Raw genomic sequence first — 15,544 nt, 5'->3', positions numbered from 1 at the left:
ATCCCAGGTATGGTGAGGAGTGGGGCACGGAGGTGCGGGGTGTACACTCTGACACTGTCCCACTGCTCACACCTCCAGGGCCCACGTCCAAGCCCCAGATGGATTTTCCTGCCCAGGGCATGAGCAAAGCATAGCATCTTCAGTAGGAAGCGAAGCCAGCAGCGGTCTCTTGGGAAAAGAAAATGGCACTATTTACCCACCGTCCTAAAGATGCTCAGACCCCTTGAGCTTGATGGGGAATAGACTCCACCCTATGTAATAACTCAAAGGCTCCATGGAGGGAACCCTGCCCCCCCACAGAGACTCACTCAAGTCCTCACACTCGGTCCTGTGTGTGCAAACTCATCTGTGAATGGGATCTTTGACAATTTTATGAATTACAAGGTCAAATGGAATCAGGGTGGGCCTCGATCTGGTAGGATGGAAGGCCTTATAAGCAGAGGAAATTTGGACCCAGTAGGAGCAAGCAGGAGACAGCTGCTGGAGGCAGACACTGAATTACGGATCACCAGCAAGCCACCACCAATCGCTCGATTTCAGAGACAGCATGAGCCTACCAAAGCTTTCATGTCAGACTTCTGGTCTCCAAAACCATGACTCGATAAATTCCGGCTGTTTAAGCAAAGCAGCCTGTGGTCCTTGTCACAGCAAACAGGATTCAACAACCTGGGAAAGGTTTACTGCTTATTGGAAGGAAAAAAATCCTGTTAACGTGTGTAAAAGACAACAGAGATAAGCTAGGGATCCCAGGGTTTCTGTGTTGGAACCAGCTGCACATTTCTTGCCCTTGATTTTGTCTGGGATCTTGCCTTTCTAATCTCCTTGAAGTCAGAATAAACACTGGACAGTAGGATTACAGGCAAATGGTTAAAATTTATTTATTTAAAGTTAGAACACTGTTCTTACAATAAATAAAATGCAGGGGGGTTAAAAGAGAGGCTAAGAGCTAACCTTTCTCGAGGAAGATGAGGAAACCCCAAACCTGAAAGCAAAAATAAACCTCTGGATTCTGTGTGCATTCAGATCTCCATGCCCTCCTGGGGTGAGAGAATGTCTGCCAAGCACTTAATAGGGTTTCCTGCATGTGGGCAGCTCAATAAATTGTGCCTCTTACCATTGGAGCAACCTCCGAGGAGCCCCAACATTTGTTTTGCAACTCTGGGGGCAGCCTAGCTCAAGCCTGTTCCCAGGGGATCATAGTTGAGAATTACTGGACAGCAGTAAGCACTTTATAAACACCCTCTCAGTGAATTGCCATAACCCTGCAAAGGAGGAATTACTGAATCCCATTTCATCAGTGAGCAAACCCACATACAGTCCTGTTAAAAGCTTTCTCAGGGTCGGTTATGCAGCTAGTGATGGGGATCCAATCAAGGTGGGTCTAACTAAAGCCTGGGATCCCCCTGTATGTTGATAAAACCTATAAAGGAGGCCAAGAGTCTGGGTTTGGGACACGAAGACTGGCATTTAGCTTCCGATGGACCAAACAACAGAATCTGTGAGGTCAAAGAAAGACCACTGGCTCTCAAAGCTCAGTGACGGTCTTAGTCTTAAAAACAAGACTGGAGTCTGCAGTCCACCCTGCCAGGGGTAGGTCCTGAGTCCTCGTCTCACCTGTGGCCCCACAGCCCTCGTGAACTGGAATGTCTGCATGTGACTTACCGGGGAAGTAGCATTTTCCAGAAGCAGCCAAGCAGCTTACACACAGTCAACCTTCGGGACCACAGCTTTCAATGGCACCTTCCTAGGGACACTGCCCCTTCAGCCTTTATTCGTATTTCCTCTTACTCTTTGGCTTTCCCAGATAATCCCTTTCCTGAAGATTCCAAGTGCCATACCCCAATTACTCTGAAGGAATCACATGCAATGTTGGGATTGATTCCCACTAATCCTCTCAATTTAGGCTGATGGGCTTGGAGCAGACTTTCCCCCATAGCTACTTCCCACCAGTGCTCTCTGGAAAGCAGGGGGTGCAGGGGGTGGGCCTGCAAGCCTGAGGAAGCCGGGGTGGCACAGCCTCTGTGGGTGAGGCTCCTGGGGGACCTTAGGTTAGAGGTCCCAGTGTCACGAGGACTTGGGCTTCTGGAAACGGCTACTGGCACTCCATGGTTGGGGTGGGGACGCTAAAACTTTATAGTCAGAACATCCTGCCCGGTGACTGAAAACGGGTGAATGGAGCTTTAGCTCCAGACAATCTGAGAGTTCTGAGGGGGAGGAGAAGGCTCGTACCACACACCCACACACTCGCACACACACATACTCGCACACGCTTTCCTGGCAGCATCAGTTTCTGTTCTACTATGTACATTGAGAGAAGTACCATGAGTTTCTTCCCATCAGCTCAAAACATGGGCTCCCAAGAGGACACGCCAAGGGGTGCGGGGGCTGTTAGCCCCCTGCTTGCAGGCAGGGGTCTGTGGTCAGCCAAAAGCATGTCCCTAGGGAGCCAGCACGTCCCCGGGCCCACTTTTCACCCTGCAGATGGTCATAGGGGTGGGGCTGCTGGACAGCGGTGAGAAGAGGGGCCGGAGAGCCCCGGAGAAGGACGTCTCGGGGAAGATGAACAGGAGTGACCCGTCAGTCGCACTGTAGAAGGACAGATGGCCGGCCTCGTAGTCCAGGAAGATGCCCACGCGCCGGGGGGGCTCACGCAGGGGAACGAAGGCCTGCTCGGGAGAGTTGTAGTAGCTGCCCAGGAACACCAGGATCCAGAAGCCATTGCCAGCCGACAGCTCGCCCGTCTCCTTCCTGTTGACGTTCTCTCGGCACACGCCCAGGGCCCAGTTGGCCCGCTCCCCGACCTCCACCTCCCAGTAGTGACGGCCCGAGTTGAGGCGCAGGTGGCCCAGCACACAGGGGCCCGGGTCGAACCTCTCTGGGGTATCGGGCAGGGCCTGCCGCAGATCCCCCCGCCTCACGCTCCGCCGGTCCTCGGACAGGACCAGTTCGGGGTTAGCTGTGTCTGGGTCCAGGGTCACGTCCCCTGCAAACAGAGGACAGAGGTTACCCAGAAAGTCAGCCCTCAGACCCCACCCACGAACCCTTCCCCTCTCCCAACAAGCCCGAGCAAATCAACCCACATTTATTTCTTCGCCACTTCTGTCCTCCCTCACCACCTCCTGGAATAACTTTCTCCAAACTGACTTTGGGGTTTGGGGGCAGGAGCTCTCTTGCCAGTTACCCTCCCCCCAACCCCACTGCCCCCTCTGCTCTGGTAGGGGAAAAAAGATCACTTTGAGTTGCAACTCAGTATAGCTGCAAATTTCTAGAAATCCTGCCAAGTTTCCTTAGCAGTATTTTCTCTTGATCCAGCGATTTGAGTTAAGTTCTGATGCTTTTCAGTTTCACTCAGTGTCTAGAGGGACGTTCATGAACTCCAGCTCAACTTTCACCCTCTACACTGGACTCCAGTTGCCCCCAGAATCAAAGGCAGACTGTCTCTCAGGAGTGAAGAGATACAGCTGTCCACTGCGCTGGGGCTGAAGTATGGGCTCAGATATCCGGACAGCTCGAGTGCATGGGCTAATCTCCTTCTCTCCTCTCTCAGCCCTTCTCCTAAATGCATCCGATGAATAAATGCTCTGGGCCTGCCCTCCCCATCCCAGACCAGAGACCCTCTCATCTTCACCAAGCCAGAGAGCCCGACCACTCCCATGCTTCTGTGACCCTCCCTAGAACCTGCACGTGTTTCATACCTCGCAAACCACAAAAAGTAATGGCCAGAATTTCTGCTGGGTTCCCCAGTCCCCGTGAGCCCAGGGCAAAGCAGCCATCACGTGCCATGTGGTCACTGTGGGCTGCCCAAGGTAAGCCACAAACCATGCAGGCCCCCTCTCCGAACCCACCTCGGAACCTCCGCAGCGTCTCCACCAGCCCGGGGACCCTGCACACCGTCCGCAGCTCCATGGGCACCACCTCCGGAGGCTGCAGCTTCACGTCCTGGATCCTAAAGGGCACGGCACAGGCTTCACCCTCCACGCCGGAGCCCCCAGCCTGCCCCCGGCCCGCCGTCCCCAGGGAGAGGCAGAAGGACTCCTACCTGCACAGGGCGTCCCTGATGTCCTGTGGAGAGACACACGTGGGGCATCAGTGCCTGCCAACAACCCTGTCCCGTGGCCGAGGCCCCTCCATGCACCCCGGGACCTGCACACAAACTTACTCGGCCTCTCCCGACCTCCTGGAGCCCCACGCAGCGAGGGACAGTTGCTGATAAGGGTGGCCAGTCCCTAGCGCAGCAGGAGATTGCGAGCAGGCCTCGGGCTCCTTTACCCCACTGGGTGAGCACATTCCTGGGGTGCTCAGGATCAGGGACGCAGCCTGGCCTAAAGCAGGGAGCTGCATAGGCCTGGAAGACACCTCCCTGCCTCCCCACACAGCTCCTAACCCCCCTCTTCTTCCAACATGCCATCCCCTGTCCACCTCCCCTAGCTGGCTCTCCTCACCGTCTGACATGCAGCAGCCTTTTACTTAGGAAGTCAGCTCCTCGAAGGCAAGGGGTTTGGGGTTTTGTCTTTTAGAAGCAAGTCCAACACACAGCAAGAACGCAACCCCCTGCCCCTTTGTCTAAGGAAGGGCTCCTGCAAGCATTCCCTCATACCACTGTGCACCAGCTACCAGGCTGGACACCAGGACTCCAACGTAAAAGACAAAAGAGGCCCCCGAAGGTGAAGAGGAAGAGTTTTAACCCACAGAAGTCGCTCATTCTGTCTGGGAAGGAATGGGACACGCTAGGCCACAAAGAAAAAGGGTTTTGAAGCCCATGGAGGAGTTTCCCAGGCCAGTGAAGGGAAGGGTGTGCAGACCAAGGGAACAGCATGTGCGAAGGGACAAAAGCGAGGAGTCCAGCAGTTTGAAACAGCCTGTCTTGTAGATGTTCTAATCAGGGTGGGCCACCCTGGGGGCCCTTGGAAAAGTTGTCACCAGCCTGGGGGGTATCACTGTGTCCTGAAATCACTGCTCTCTGGCCCATCTCAGGAACCAGACATCCAGACACACCTGGGAAGGACAGCAGTAGAAGGATGCAGCGAGGTGCTCAGCCCTCCCCAGCTGCCTTGAAGGAAAGGGTTCAGTCTACATGGATACTGGGGTGGGGGTGGGGGGGAGCTACAAAGCAGGGCAGCCATTTGGATACATGCAATTTTCTTCTAAGAAAACCACTGCAGCTGCAGAAGACAGCGAAGGGACAGGAGGCTGGAAAGTGGAGGGCTGAGCCCCCAGACCCTCTCCAAATTGGTTCTCAGGAACGCAGCTGAACCCTTGTCTCTGCTGCACAACCGGAGCCCTCCGTGAAGCTGTGGGCTGTCCTCGTGTGCCAGGACCCCGGGCCTGAGTGTCCCCCGCAGCAGGCCCTCCCTTGACAGGACAGGCTGAGTGGGGACACAGGAGCTCTCCTTCTCTCGCCCTGGTAAACACGGCTTGCACAGACATGGAACCAACTGGGATGCTGTTCTCCTGTTCTGCCACACCCATGTGTCACCCCCCACAGCAAGCTCAGGGATGGGTGCCAGGACCAAACCAGGTCACGAACAGGGAAACTGAGGCACACAGAGGTCATGGAATGGGTAGTCGCACAGTCTCTTGGCCCCCACTCTTTGTCCCTGCCTGACTGTCCATTACGCCCCACAGAAGCTCTTCTTCTTACATATAAATTCCTTGCAGACTGGCCCTGGCTTTCCAACCTCTGCCAACACCCCTGGTAAACCCAGGCTGCCCAGAGGCCTGGCTGGGGCTCTCCTTACAGGCCAGAAGCGTGACACCACGGCAGGGCCTTCTCCATCTTCACCCAGCACTGTCCACCTCTCCGTCTCTACACACTGATCACGACCAGGTCCCTGCTGACCCCTGGGCTCACTCTCCTTCCAGCCCTCTGCCCTCCACGGGTGCTGACCCCAGGGCCCAGCCGGGGCCACCAGAACCCGGCTACCCCTGACCTGTACTTGAGAGCCCCAAATCCCATCGCAGGGACTCGGGACAAAGTCCCTCACTAACCAGCAGGTTCACCACTCACACATCTCTCTTAGGAAGGGCCGACGGCCAAGTGAGTGCCTGTCCAGCACCAGTGCCTGTGCACCATCAGCATAGGCCATGTGGGCCTGTATACACCGGAACTTTCCCTTTCACGTGCACAGAGGCAGTGGAGATGAAATGTGGCGCGAGATGCCTCCTTACAGTGCCTTACGGAGTGGGAGCCCACCAGCTGGCGGAGTTAGCCATGTCTGTTTATTACCACAGGAGTACCACGGGGCCACTATCACAAAAGCTGGTGAGCTCACCTACGAAAATCAGGTATTGAGAACTTTCAAGGCAGTAAATGAGTAACGAGCAATCATTTTAAATACAGAGCTGGGTTCACTAGATATGTTCAGGGAGAACACTGTTATTTTTGAGGCCAATGTTTTTATAGAAATGAAAACAATCGTGGAAAGCCGAGTACCTGACCACATCATATCATCTTCCCCACCGTGGAGAACTGTGTGGTGCATTTGTATTTACGCTGCATTTAATGGTTAGTTTATTCCATTCCAGCCATGAGTCCTGCCACCCACCCCGCTTGAAGGCGCAGAACCGTAACAAGGAAACTGGCAGCTGACAATACCTGGAAACAAAGAGCATGCTCTAAAATGTTAGGGGGGCAGGTTCTAAGCAACGGAATGGCACTGAAAATTAACTGGGGTTGGAGAACCGTCGTCCCTTATTTTCTAAAGCTGGGCCCTTGGCCTCTGGCCCCAGGTATGCACAGCCCCTTCCCCTTTGGAGGCAGCGGCAGGGGATGGGTCCTGCACCTCCGAGACCCCCGTGCACACACCAAGTCATGGCAAGATCCCCGAGGAGCCCTGCACGAGCCTGGCCACCCCCTCCCTTTCCCTGCCCTGACCCGCTGGCCGCTCCTTCCCCAGGCTCCCTCTGCACAGCCTGGCTCCCCTTCCCGTCATCCCTGGAGACACAAGCACAAGGCAAACAAGCAATGCAGCTCCTCCTTCGCAGCCGTGTCAGAGTCCCCACACCCACCGACCCAGAGGGCAGAGGAGGTCTGGGGGAGGCTGGAGGGAGAGGGACGGAGTCATCCCTGCAGTCCCAGCCAGGACAGGCTCGGGGCTCAGGGGACCCACGGGGGTGAGGCACAAGGAGCTGGGACCAAGGACAAAAGCCAGGACCAAGGGGCAAGAGCACTGGGACGTGGTGTGGGATAGTGGGGAGCAGCAGGGAAATGGTGGCGAGTGGGCGGGGGGCAGATGGGGAAGCAGTGGAAAGCAGGGAGGGGAGCAGTGGGGAGCAGGTAGGAGACCAGCAGGGAGCCATGGGGAGTGCTGGTGAGGAGAAGGGGGAGCCAGCAGCAGCACCCCAAGACCGGTTCAGCTGAGAAGCCCAGGACAGCCTCACGGCGGAACCAGTGGGCTCTCACGCAAACCCTCCTGGTGTATCTCTTCGTTCTCACACTCTCTGCCTTCCTGGCACTCTATCCTCTCCTCCTACCACCGCATCCTGTGCCGAGGTCCCGCTTCCCCGTCCTTTAAATCCCGAGATATCCCGGATCTGACGGTGGCTCTCTCCCAGCCTAGGCTGGGACTCCCCCAACCCACCCTCCATCCAGGATCCTTCTGGGTCAAGTTCAAAGTCCCAAGGACAGCAGCGGATCATCCCAGAAACATCTATTCGGCACGAAAGGCTCAGCCAGGGTCCCCTCCTCCAGGCAGGCCCCATGGGGCTCTGCAGGCAGCACTGTTCACCCCGGCTAGGGCGTTGCACTTCCCCGAAGGCACAAGCATCACTGGCTTACACACCCATCCCTCACCTACACAGGGCACCGCATCCCTGTGCAAGAAGGAATTCTGGGGGTGACATCCCAGCCCTTCCAAAAGCTTCTTTCCCTCTCTACTGGGCTCCTTTCTATGACACAAAAAGGGAGCTGAGCGGTGAGGGGAGAAGGCTGCCACTCCCAAATCCACCTGCCACTCCTTCACCCTGCTGCCTCCACCCCAGGGTTGCAAACCCCAAGAGGGCTGGTCCACTATGTCAGGGGCTGATGATGTTTTCAGAGGCCTAGGATCTTGGCATTACCAATGTCACGCCCAGCCAGTCCCAAATGGGGGCTGCCAGACAGGGAGAACAGGAATTCTAGGGCTCGGTTTGGGAGCCCCCAAAGCCTAATCATGCTGCACACCCTCTCCTTTCAAAACAGCACCGTCTCTCTTTGCTGACAGCTAGCCATGCAGAGACCTGGATGTCACCTGTCCTTGGTAAGGACAAGAAAAGGTGAGGACAAATTAAGTATTCACTTTCATGACCTCATAAATAAATACCAGTGATTCAGGGCAACAGAGGAAAACGGAATTTTTTTTTTTTTTTTTTTCCAGCACACAGATTTTTGGTAGTAGAATGGCTGGGACATGTGTCCCAGGCCCTGTCATTTTAAAGATGAGTGGTGGGCCCACAAGGTAAGGGCCAGGCTGGGGTAACCCAGTGCTGTGGGGTGCTGATCTCTCCAACACCCCTCAGCCCTGGTCTGGGAGGTGCCAACCTCCTCCAGCTAACTGTCCTTGCAACTTCTGGCTAACCGCACCCCCAGGTTCTCACTCAATATCGTGTGTCTGGAAAGCCTGCAGACTCTGTCCTACACCCTACTCGATCCACCAGCACCTATAGATGTTCTGTTACAGACTCATCGTCTGTACCCTGCCTCTGTGTGGCCATCGCCATGTCCCAGGGTTTGCCAACAGCAGCCGGGATCACTCCACATTCATTCACGGAGGAATTTCTCAACAGACCAAGTGTGAGAGCTGGTGGGGGTGCAGGGTGAACTGAACGGTACCCCAACAGGTGGCAGCCCCTTATCTTAACCCATGTTCCTCAGAATGCAGGCTGGAGCCCATCTGTCAACAGGACCCTTTGAAGACGTGTCCTCAGCCAAGATGTGGACTCATTTGTGCAAAGGGTCTTCTAAGATCCTACCTAGGCAAGGCTCAACTGAATCAGGGTGGGTTTTTGCCCGTAATACCAGAGACCGCATAAATAGAAGAAATTTGGACGGTTAGTTAGAGAAAGCCACACACAGAGGAGCCAGAAGCTGGAAGTCAGTGGAAGCCGGAAGAGGGGACACGGGGAGAGTTCACCATGGCCTGGGAGGCAGGGCTGCCAGCCAAGGAACCCCAAGGATTGGGACGAGATGGGGCCAGTATGCTACAGGCTGCGGGGAGAACGCAATTCTGGACGTCTAAGCTTCTGACACCGGGACCCGCCCTCCTCCGAGCTCCTCCCGGCCCCCTCCCACCCCGTGCGTCCCCAGCCCCCACCAGAGCCCTAAGTGCGCATGCTCCCCCTGGAGCCCCGGCCGCCCACCTGCAGCAGCCCCAGCGCCGGCAGCTGGCAGCGCCCCTCCAGCTCTGCGATGAGCTCCCCGAGCGCGCTGCTCTGCTGCACCAGGCGGGCGGCGCTCTCGCGCAGCCGGGGCAGCACCTCCAGCTCCTCCTCCTCCAGCTTCTGCAGCAGCTGCTGCTCCTCCTCCACCAGGAAGCGGCGCAGCCGCTCGAACTCGGTCAGGACGTTCTGCCGCTGGCTCTCAACCATCTTCTGTGGGCGGGAGAGGGGGACAGCTGAGGCCCCGGGGACCCCCTGCCCGGCCTCGTCCCTGGTCGCCAAAGTAGTTACACAGGGCTGCTCCTCAGTCGGGCCAGGCCCGCCCAGGAGGCATCTGTGTGGGCAGACGCTCACCATACACGGGACTCCTTCGCCAGTCACACGCCCACACACATGCACAAACGCCTCCATTATCACAGTTACACACCCACCACACACACAACTCCATGGCCACAATCACACCCCCACACACATGCACAAATGCCTCCACTGTCACAGTTCCACACCTACCACACACACACATCTCCATCGCCAGTTATACACCCACCACACGTCTCCACCAGTCACACCCACCACACACACGACACCATTATCACACACCCAGACACATCTCCATTGTCAGTTACACACCCACTACACACACAAGTCCATCATCAGTCACACACACAAATGCCTCTATTGCCAGTTACACACCTACCACACACACACACCTCCACTGTCAGTTACACACCCATCACACACATCTCCATCGCCAGTTATACACCCACCACACGTCTCCATCAGTCACACCCACCACACACACAACTCCATGGCCACAATCACACCCCCACACACATGCACAAACGCCTCCATTATCACAGTTACACACCTACCACACACACACACCTCCACTGTCAGTTACACACCCATCACACACATCTCCATCGCCAGTTATACACCCACCACACACAAGTCCGTCAGTCACATGCCCACCACACACAACTCCAGTGTCACAGTCACACCAACCTGCACAAACGCCTCCATTGTCAGTTGCACACCCACCACACACACGCCTCCATTGTCAGTCACACCCACACACACATGCACTAATGCCTCCATCACCAGTTACACACCCACCACACACATCTCCATCGCCAGTTATACACCCACCACACACAAGTCCGTCAGTCACATGCCCACCACACACAACTCCAGTGTCACAGTCACACCAACCTGCACAAACGCCTCCATTGTCAGTTGCACACCCACCACACACACGCCTCCATTGTCAGTCACACCCACACACACATGCACTAATGCCTCCATCACCAGTTACACACCCACCACACACGCCTCCATCACCAGTTACACACCCACCACACGTCTCCATCAGTCACACCCACCACACACACGACACCATTATCACACACCCAGACACATCTCCATTGTCAGTTACACACCCACCACACACACAAGTCCATCATCAGTCACACACACAAATGCCTCCATTGCCAGTTACACACCTACTACATGACTCTATCATCAGTCACAACCAGCACACACATGACTCTGTCACACACCCATCAAACACACACAAATGCTTCCATTGTCAGTTACCCACCCACCACACACACAAGACTCCATCAACAGTTACCCACCATACACACGACTCCATTGCCACAGTCACACACCCACCATATACGGGACTCCACTGTCACATTCACATACCCACCACACACACAAGCACCATCATCAAAGTTCCACACCCACACAAGACTCCATCATCAGTTACACACCCACCATACACACACCATATGCAAACACCTCCCTTGTTGAATAAGTACTACCCACACATCTTGGTTGTCACACACACACGCCACATGCACACGGCTCCCTCATCACACACACACACGCACGGCACGTCCCTCGACATCCAAATGTACCCAGTCCCCAAACCCAGGCTGTGAGAGGTCAGAAAGCAAAGGGTAGCATGTTACCCCAATACCCAGCCCCTGAGTTTGGGACAGAGAATCGAAGGAAGTGCATGGAGCAAGGGACCCCAGCCCCATCTCTACTCAGTCCTTAAATTCACAGAGAGCTCAGCAGGGGCTTGGACAGCAGTAACCACCATGTTATCTTAACACAACCAGTACCTGAACTTGCGTTATAAACAGCGTTCAGACAGCAAGGATACCATCTTATATATAAATACTACGCCGTGTTTCCTGAGGTTGAGCGTTTGGGCTGAGGGACAGGCCTCCTCTGCCTGGGATCCTCTGCCAACCCCAACACCCCTGGACCCAGGGCAGGCCCGGCCACCTGCCTGCCACAGGGCACAAGTCTCCTCCGCCTGGGCCTGGAACAGCAGAGCATCTTCCATCTGTTTCCGCAGATGCTCCAGGGACATCTCCAGCTTCCCCTGTGGGAAGATGAAGCTGGACAATGAAGAAGTGCATTGAGACCCCACCCCAGTTCGGCGGCCTGGAGCCTCTCTGTAAGCAGCAGGCCACACTCCCTGCCTTAGAAGCCCCCTTGTCACCTGCCAGCCACCAGCAGGAGGCTCCCCTCCCTCCAGACTGGGCAGCTGCTCCACCTGGACCTCCCCCATTCAACAAAGTCCAAGCACGTGCAAATGACCACGTCCCTTTTGTACTGCATGGCTCATGTTCCCACAGGTGTTGTCAAAGGGAAAACTGCTCAGGGCTGCCCAAGCACAGCCAGCTCCTAAAATCCGCAAGCAGGGACCACCTCCCTGGAAAACCACGTCTAGGAGGTTATGGGAAATTAAAGTCTGCCAGGACAATGAGGGAGTCGGGATAACTTCTAACTAGCATGTACCATCTGGGACCAGTCCCAACACTAACCAGTGCTTCTGGGCCCCCTGGGCACCCCCAGGCTGTGAGAACCCTCCAGTCCTTCACCCTGGTTAGACAATGAGTCATCGTACAGTATCTTTCCCTTTCCAACAGCTCTCAGTGAAGCTGTTTTTCCAGTTTTCAACATCCCCAGCTGTTTCTGAAGGTGCTAAGCTCACCTCTCCCTGCTCTCCAGGTCCAAACTCCCCAGCAGAACTTCCCCTGCTCCTCCCCCCTGCCAGTCCACACAGGCCCAACAGAGCCCGAGTTCCGACTGGGGCCGCTCTGACCGCGGACAGCCTTCCTTTCTCCAAATCTCTCAGCACTGCTTGCGTGCACGCCACCTGCCGTGTCTCGACTTAACCACAAGCCTGTAGGATGTGCATGTTTGCAACCTGCTTCCTGGGTCCTGATGTTCTATCTTTTCTTAACTGCTAGCAGGCTCGCATCATTTGCACAAGGAAACAGTGAGTTGCATAAACAAGCCAAGTACACTGCACGTTTGAACGGTTACACTGTCTTCTATAAGGGTTTGACTGTGTCTCTTCAATGCGACAAGATACACTTGCCCGCTATGGAAACCACAGAAAGCTCAGTTTGTGGGAAGATCTGTGGGACCACTGTGACAAGCACTACAAAGACAAAGCTCGCAGGAACAGAAGGGGGGCTCACCCCCATATGTCCCCTAGGCCCACACAGTTCAGCTCGGGCAGCTCTCGGCCAGCATGTGGGCCAGTTCTTCACTTCATCCGTGTTCCAGAAGGTCCGAGGCCCAGGAGGTTGTGGAACCCACCCTGGTCACGCGGCTAGCAGGGGGCAGGATGTGAATGCAGGCTGCTGGGTTCCAGAATGTATGCTTTTAGCACACATGACACCCGCCTGCTCATGAGGCCTGTGGTCAGGCACTTCCTGGAGGCCAAGGACTTTTCTAATTCCACTTCTTTATGTCTCTAGGGCTACTGCCTTGGCTCAGGCTAATTGCACTTCTCTGGTGAGTGCCCTTCGCACTCCAGGCCGCGTGCCCCGGCTGCAGGCATAGAGCATAACATATAAGAGTGCATCCAGTATAGGCAAGCCCTGGTACTGCAGCTGTAAGAATGTAAACTTCCTTACTCTGGAGGAGGCCCCAAAGGGCAGGTCCGTGTACTTCCCCCTCCTTCCTTTTCCTCTCATCTCAACGGTAAACCCTGTCTGACCTTCACATTCCAGAATATTCTGAGCCTCCAGCAGCCCTGCTCCAGAGAAAACTGGGCGGCTTTCACCTCTGGGTCTCACAGCACTGCTTCCTGTTGGCAACTAAGCCCGGGCTGAGTCATCTTGGACCCCAGGTCAGGGTCAGGCACAAACAGCCCCTGAGCAAATGGGCACCCCAGGTGTGGCAGGGGATCCCTCAGCCAGGGTTCTGCTGGGGAGATGCAAAGCCCCCTGGGTGGGACTGTTCCTTCTGGACCCCTGAGCCTCCCGAGTTCCTGTGCAACTTGGTCTGAACTCTAATCCAGGATTTTCCAAACTGCAATCTGCAGCCCCATCAGTGGCAGATAAAAGGAATTTGGTGGGGCAGCCCCAACACTTAAAAAACAGGCAATGGAACATAAAAAGGATTTAGTGCCGTTTCATGAGACTTTATCAGGTCTGCAGTTACCCCTGCAGGGAGCTTCTGGAAACCAATAATTTTCTGCATCCTGTCTGAGTGCTTGGTGACAAGAGGACTTTCCTGTAGGTGTGTTCTACCATAAAGAAGAAAAAATTACAGGAATGCACAGCTTGATGTGAACACTTACATGGATCTTAATAAATCACCTCCATGGCTAAAAAAACAAAAATGGGGGGTAGGGAAGGAGAAACAGATTTATCTTTTAACTTGCATCAGACTTTGACAGAATACTGGTTTTCACATTGATTAAACTATGTATCACATGCATCTCTCAACATACACACCTAACTGGCCATGATGCAAAATGCACCCAGCAATTTAAAAAGTGTGAGAAACGGCCCAGTCCATACACAATTGCTCCAGAAACAATCACAGCTGCACAGCCAGTGAGGAAATCTGGACAGAGCTGGCCCAGGCTAGGAGAGACCTTTGGCCCTGATATTCCTAACATGTCTCTGTTTGGGTTTTAAAGAAAAGCACGACTGTAGCAGGAAGACAAGTGCAACTCAGTGTTGGCTCCAATTTGGATATGTGCCCTGGCAGTCCCCAGTTACCTTACCCAGAAAATCAGCACCCCCCAGAACCCCAGGCAAGAAAGCTGAGGCTGTCTTTCAGGTCCCAGCAGGCATACCTGTCTGCGTCTGGGGCAAACAGCGCTTTCCCATTATCTTTTACTGTCGGGAGTTGGCAGCGACTTCCTGACCCTTCCTTCCACCAGCTCCTCTGCCCTCCCCACCCGCCCCACCCCCCAGACTCGCTTCAACAGGCCGAATGGAGCCTTTAACTGTCAGTCATCACAAGTCCCCGCCCTGCTTGCAACGCTCCAACGACTCTCAGAAAGAGCCTTTGAGTCCGTCCACCTTTAATGTCCTCTTCCCACTCTGCTCCCGGCCCCGGGCCCTGCTCTGGGTCCTGCACGCTCCGGGCTCCTCCTCAGCCAGCTGTCACACCTGCCTGAAACCCTCCGTCCTCGGGCTGCCCTTCCGAGGTCTCCGTGTGGCCTCCGCCTCTAGATGCACGCACGCCCCCCAAAGCCGGCGCCCCCAGCACCCGGAAAAGGCGTGCGGACCCCGAGGCCCACCTTCAGGTCGTCGGCCGCGTCCTGCAGCGGGAGCACGCGGTGCGCCCAGTGCTCCCGGGAGCGCTCGCACGTCGCGCACAGCAGCCGCAGCTCGTCGCGGCAGAAGGAGGCCAGCGGCTCGCGGTGCGCGGCGCACACGCCCTGCGGGACCGGGGACGGCGGGTGCAGGCGCCGCGCCATCTCAGCCATCTTGGCGAGCGGGCGGTTGGGGCGCAGGTTCCTCTGCGGGGAGAGCTCCCGGCACTCGGGGCACGCGTACGGCCCCTCGGGCTGGCCCCAGCAGCGGCTGATGCACTCGCGGCAGAAGTTGTGGCCGCAGTCGGTCATCACCGGGTCCGTGAAGTAGTCGAGGCAGATGGCGCAGGTGGCCTCCTCCTGGAGGTTGGTCGATAGGTCCGGGGCGGCCATGACGCGCGGGGGGCCGGGGGCGCTGGAAGCAGGGGGGCCGCGCGCCGCCGCCGGCAACTTTGGGGAGCACGGGACGCTAGGGCGTAGAGACGCGCGACCGGGGAGGCGCGGGGCTCCGGGGCGCAGAGCGCTAGGGCGCAGAGCGCTGGGCACAGAGCTCCGGGACGCGGGCAGGAAGCGCAGCCCGCGGCGGAAGCAGGAAGCGGCTGATCC

The 15,544-nt window shown here is 56.0% G+C and overlaps 1 protein-coding gene across 1 annotated transcript; it reads right to left on the bottom strand.

Annotated features, from left to right (window-relative positions):
* Window positions 1–853: 853 nt before the first annotated feature.
* Window positions 854–15,526, bottom strand: TRIM11 (tripartite motif containing 11). Its single transcript, XM_037823267.1, has 6 exons — window positions 14,924–15,526; window positions 11,657–11,752; window positions 9,337–9,567; window positions 4,040–4,062; window positions 3,846–3,946; window positions 854–2,983 (listed from the first exon to the last, which is right to left on the bottom strand). The coding sequence occupies exons 1-6, from the start codon at window positions 15,329–15,331 to the stop codon at window positions 2,439–2,441; spliced, it is 1,404 nt and encodes a 467-aa protein (XP_037679195.1). The 5' UTR covers window positions 15,332–15,526; the 3' UTR covers window positions 854–2,438.
* Window positions 15,527–15,544: the final 18 nt, after the last annotated feature.

This window comes from Choloepus didactylus (genome assembly GCF_015220235.1).
Source record: "Choloepus didactylus isolate mChoDid1 chromosome 11 unlocalized genomic scaffold, mChoDid1.pri SUPER_11_unloc2, whole genome shotgun sequence".
NCBI classification, from domain to species: Eukaryota; Metazoa; Chordata; class Mammalia; order Pilosa; family Megalonychidae; genus Choloepus; species Choloepus didactylus.
Note: the sequence above shows the minus strand (reverse complement) of the source record. Positions and strands in the feature narration are given on the sequence as shown.

Coding starts and splice junctions, on each gene's coding strand:
- TRIM11 (XM_037823267.1), bottom strand. CDS start 15,331: ATGGCCGCCCCGGACCTATCGACCAACCTCCAGGAGGAGGCCACCTGC. Junction 11,753..14,923: donor ACGCGGCCGACGACCTGAAG/GTGGGCCTCGGG, acceptor ATCTTCCCACAG/GGGAAGCTGGAGATGTCCCT. Junction 4,063..9,336: donor CGGCGCTGGGGCTGCTGCAG/GTGGGCGGCCGG, acceptor GTCTCTCCACAG/GACATCAGGGACGCCCTGTG.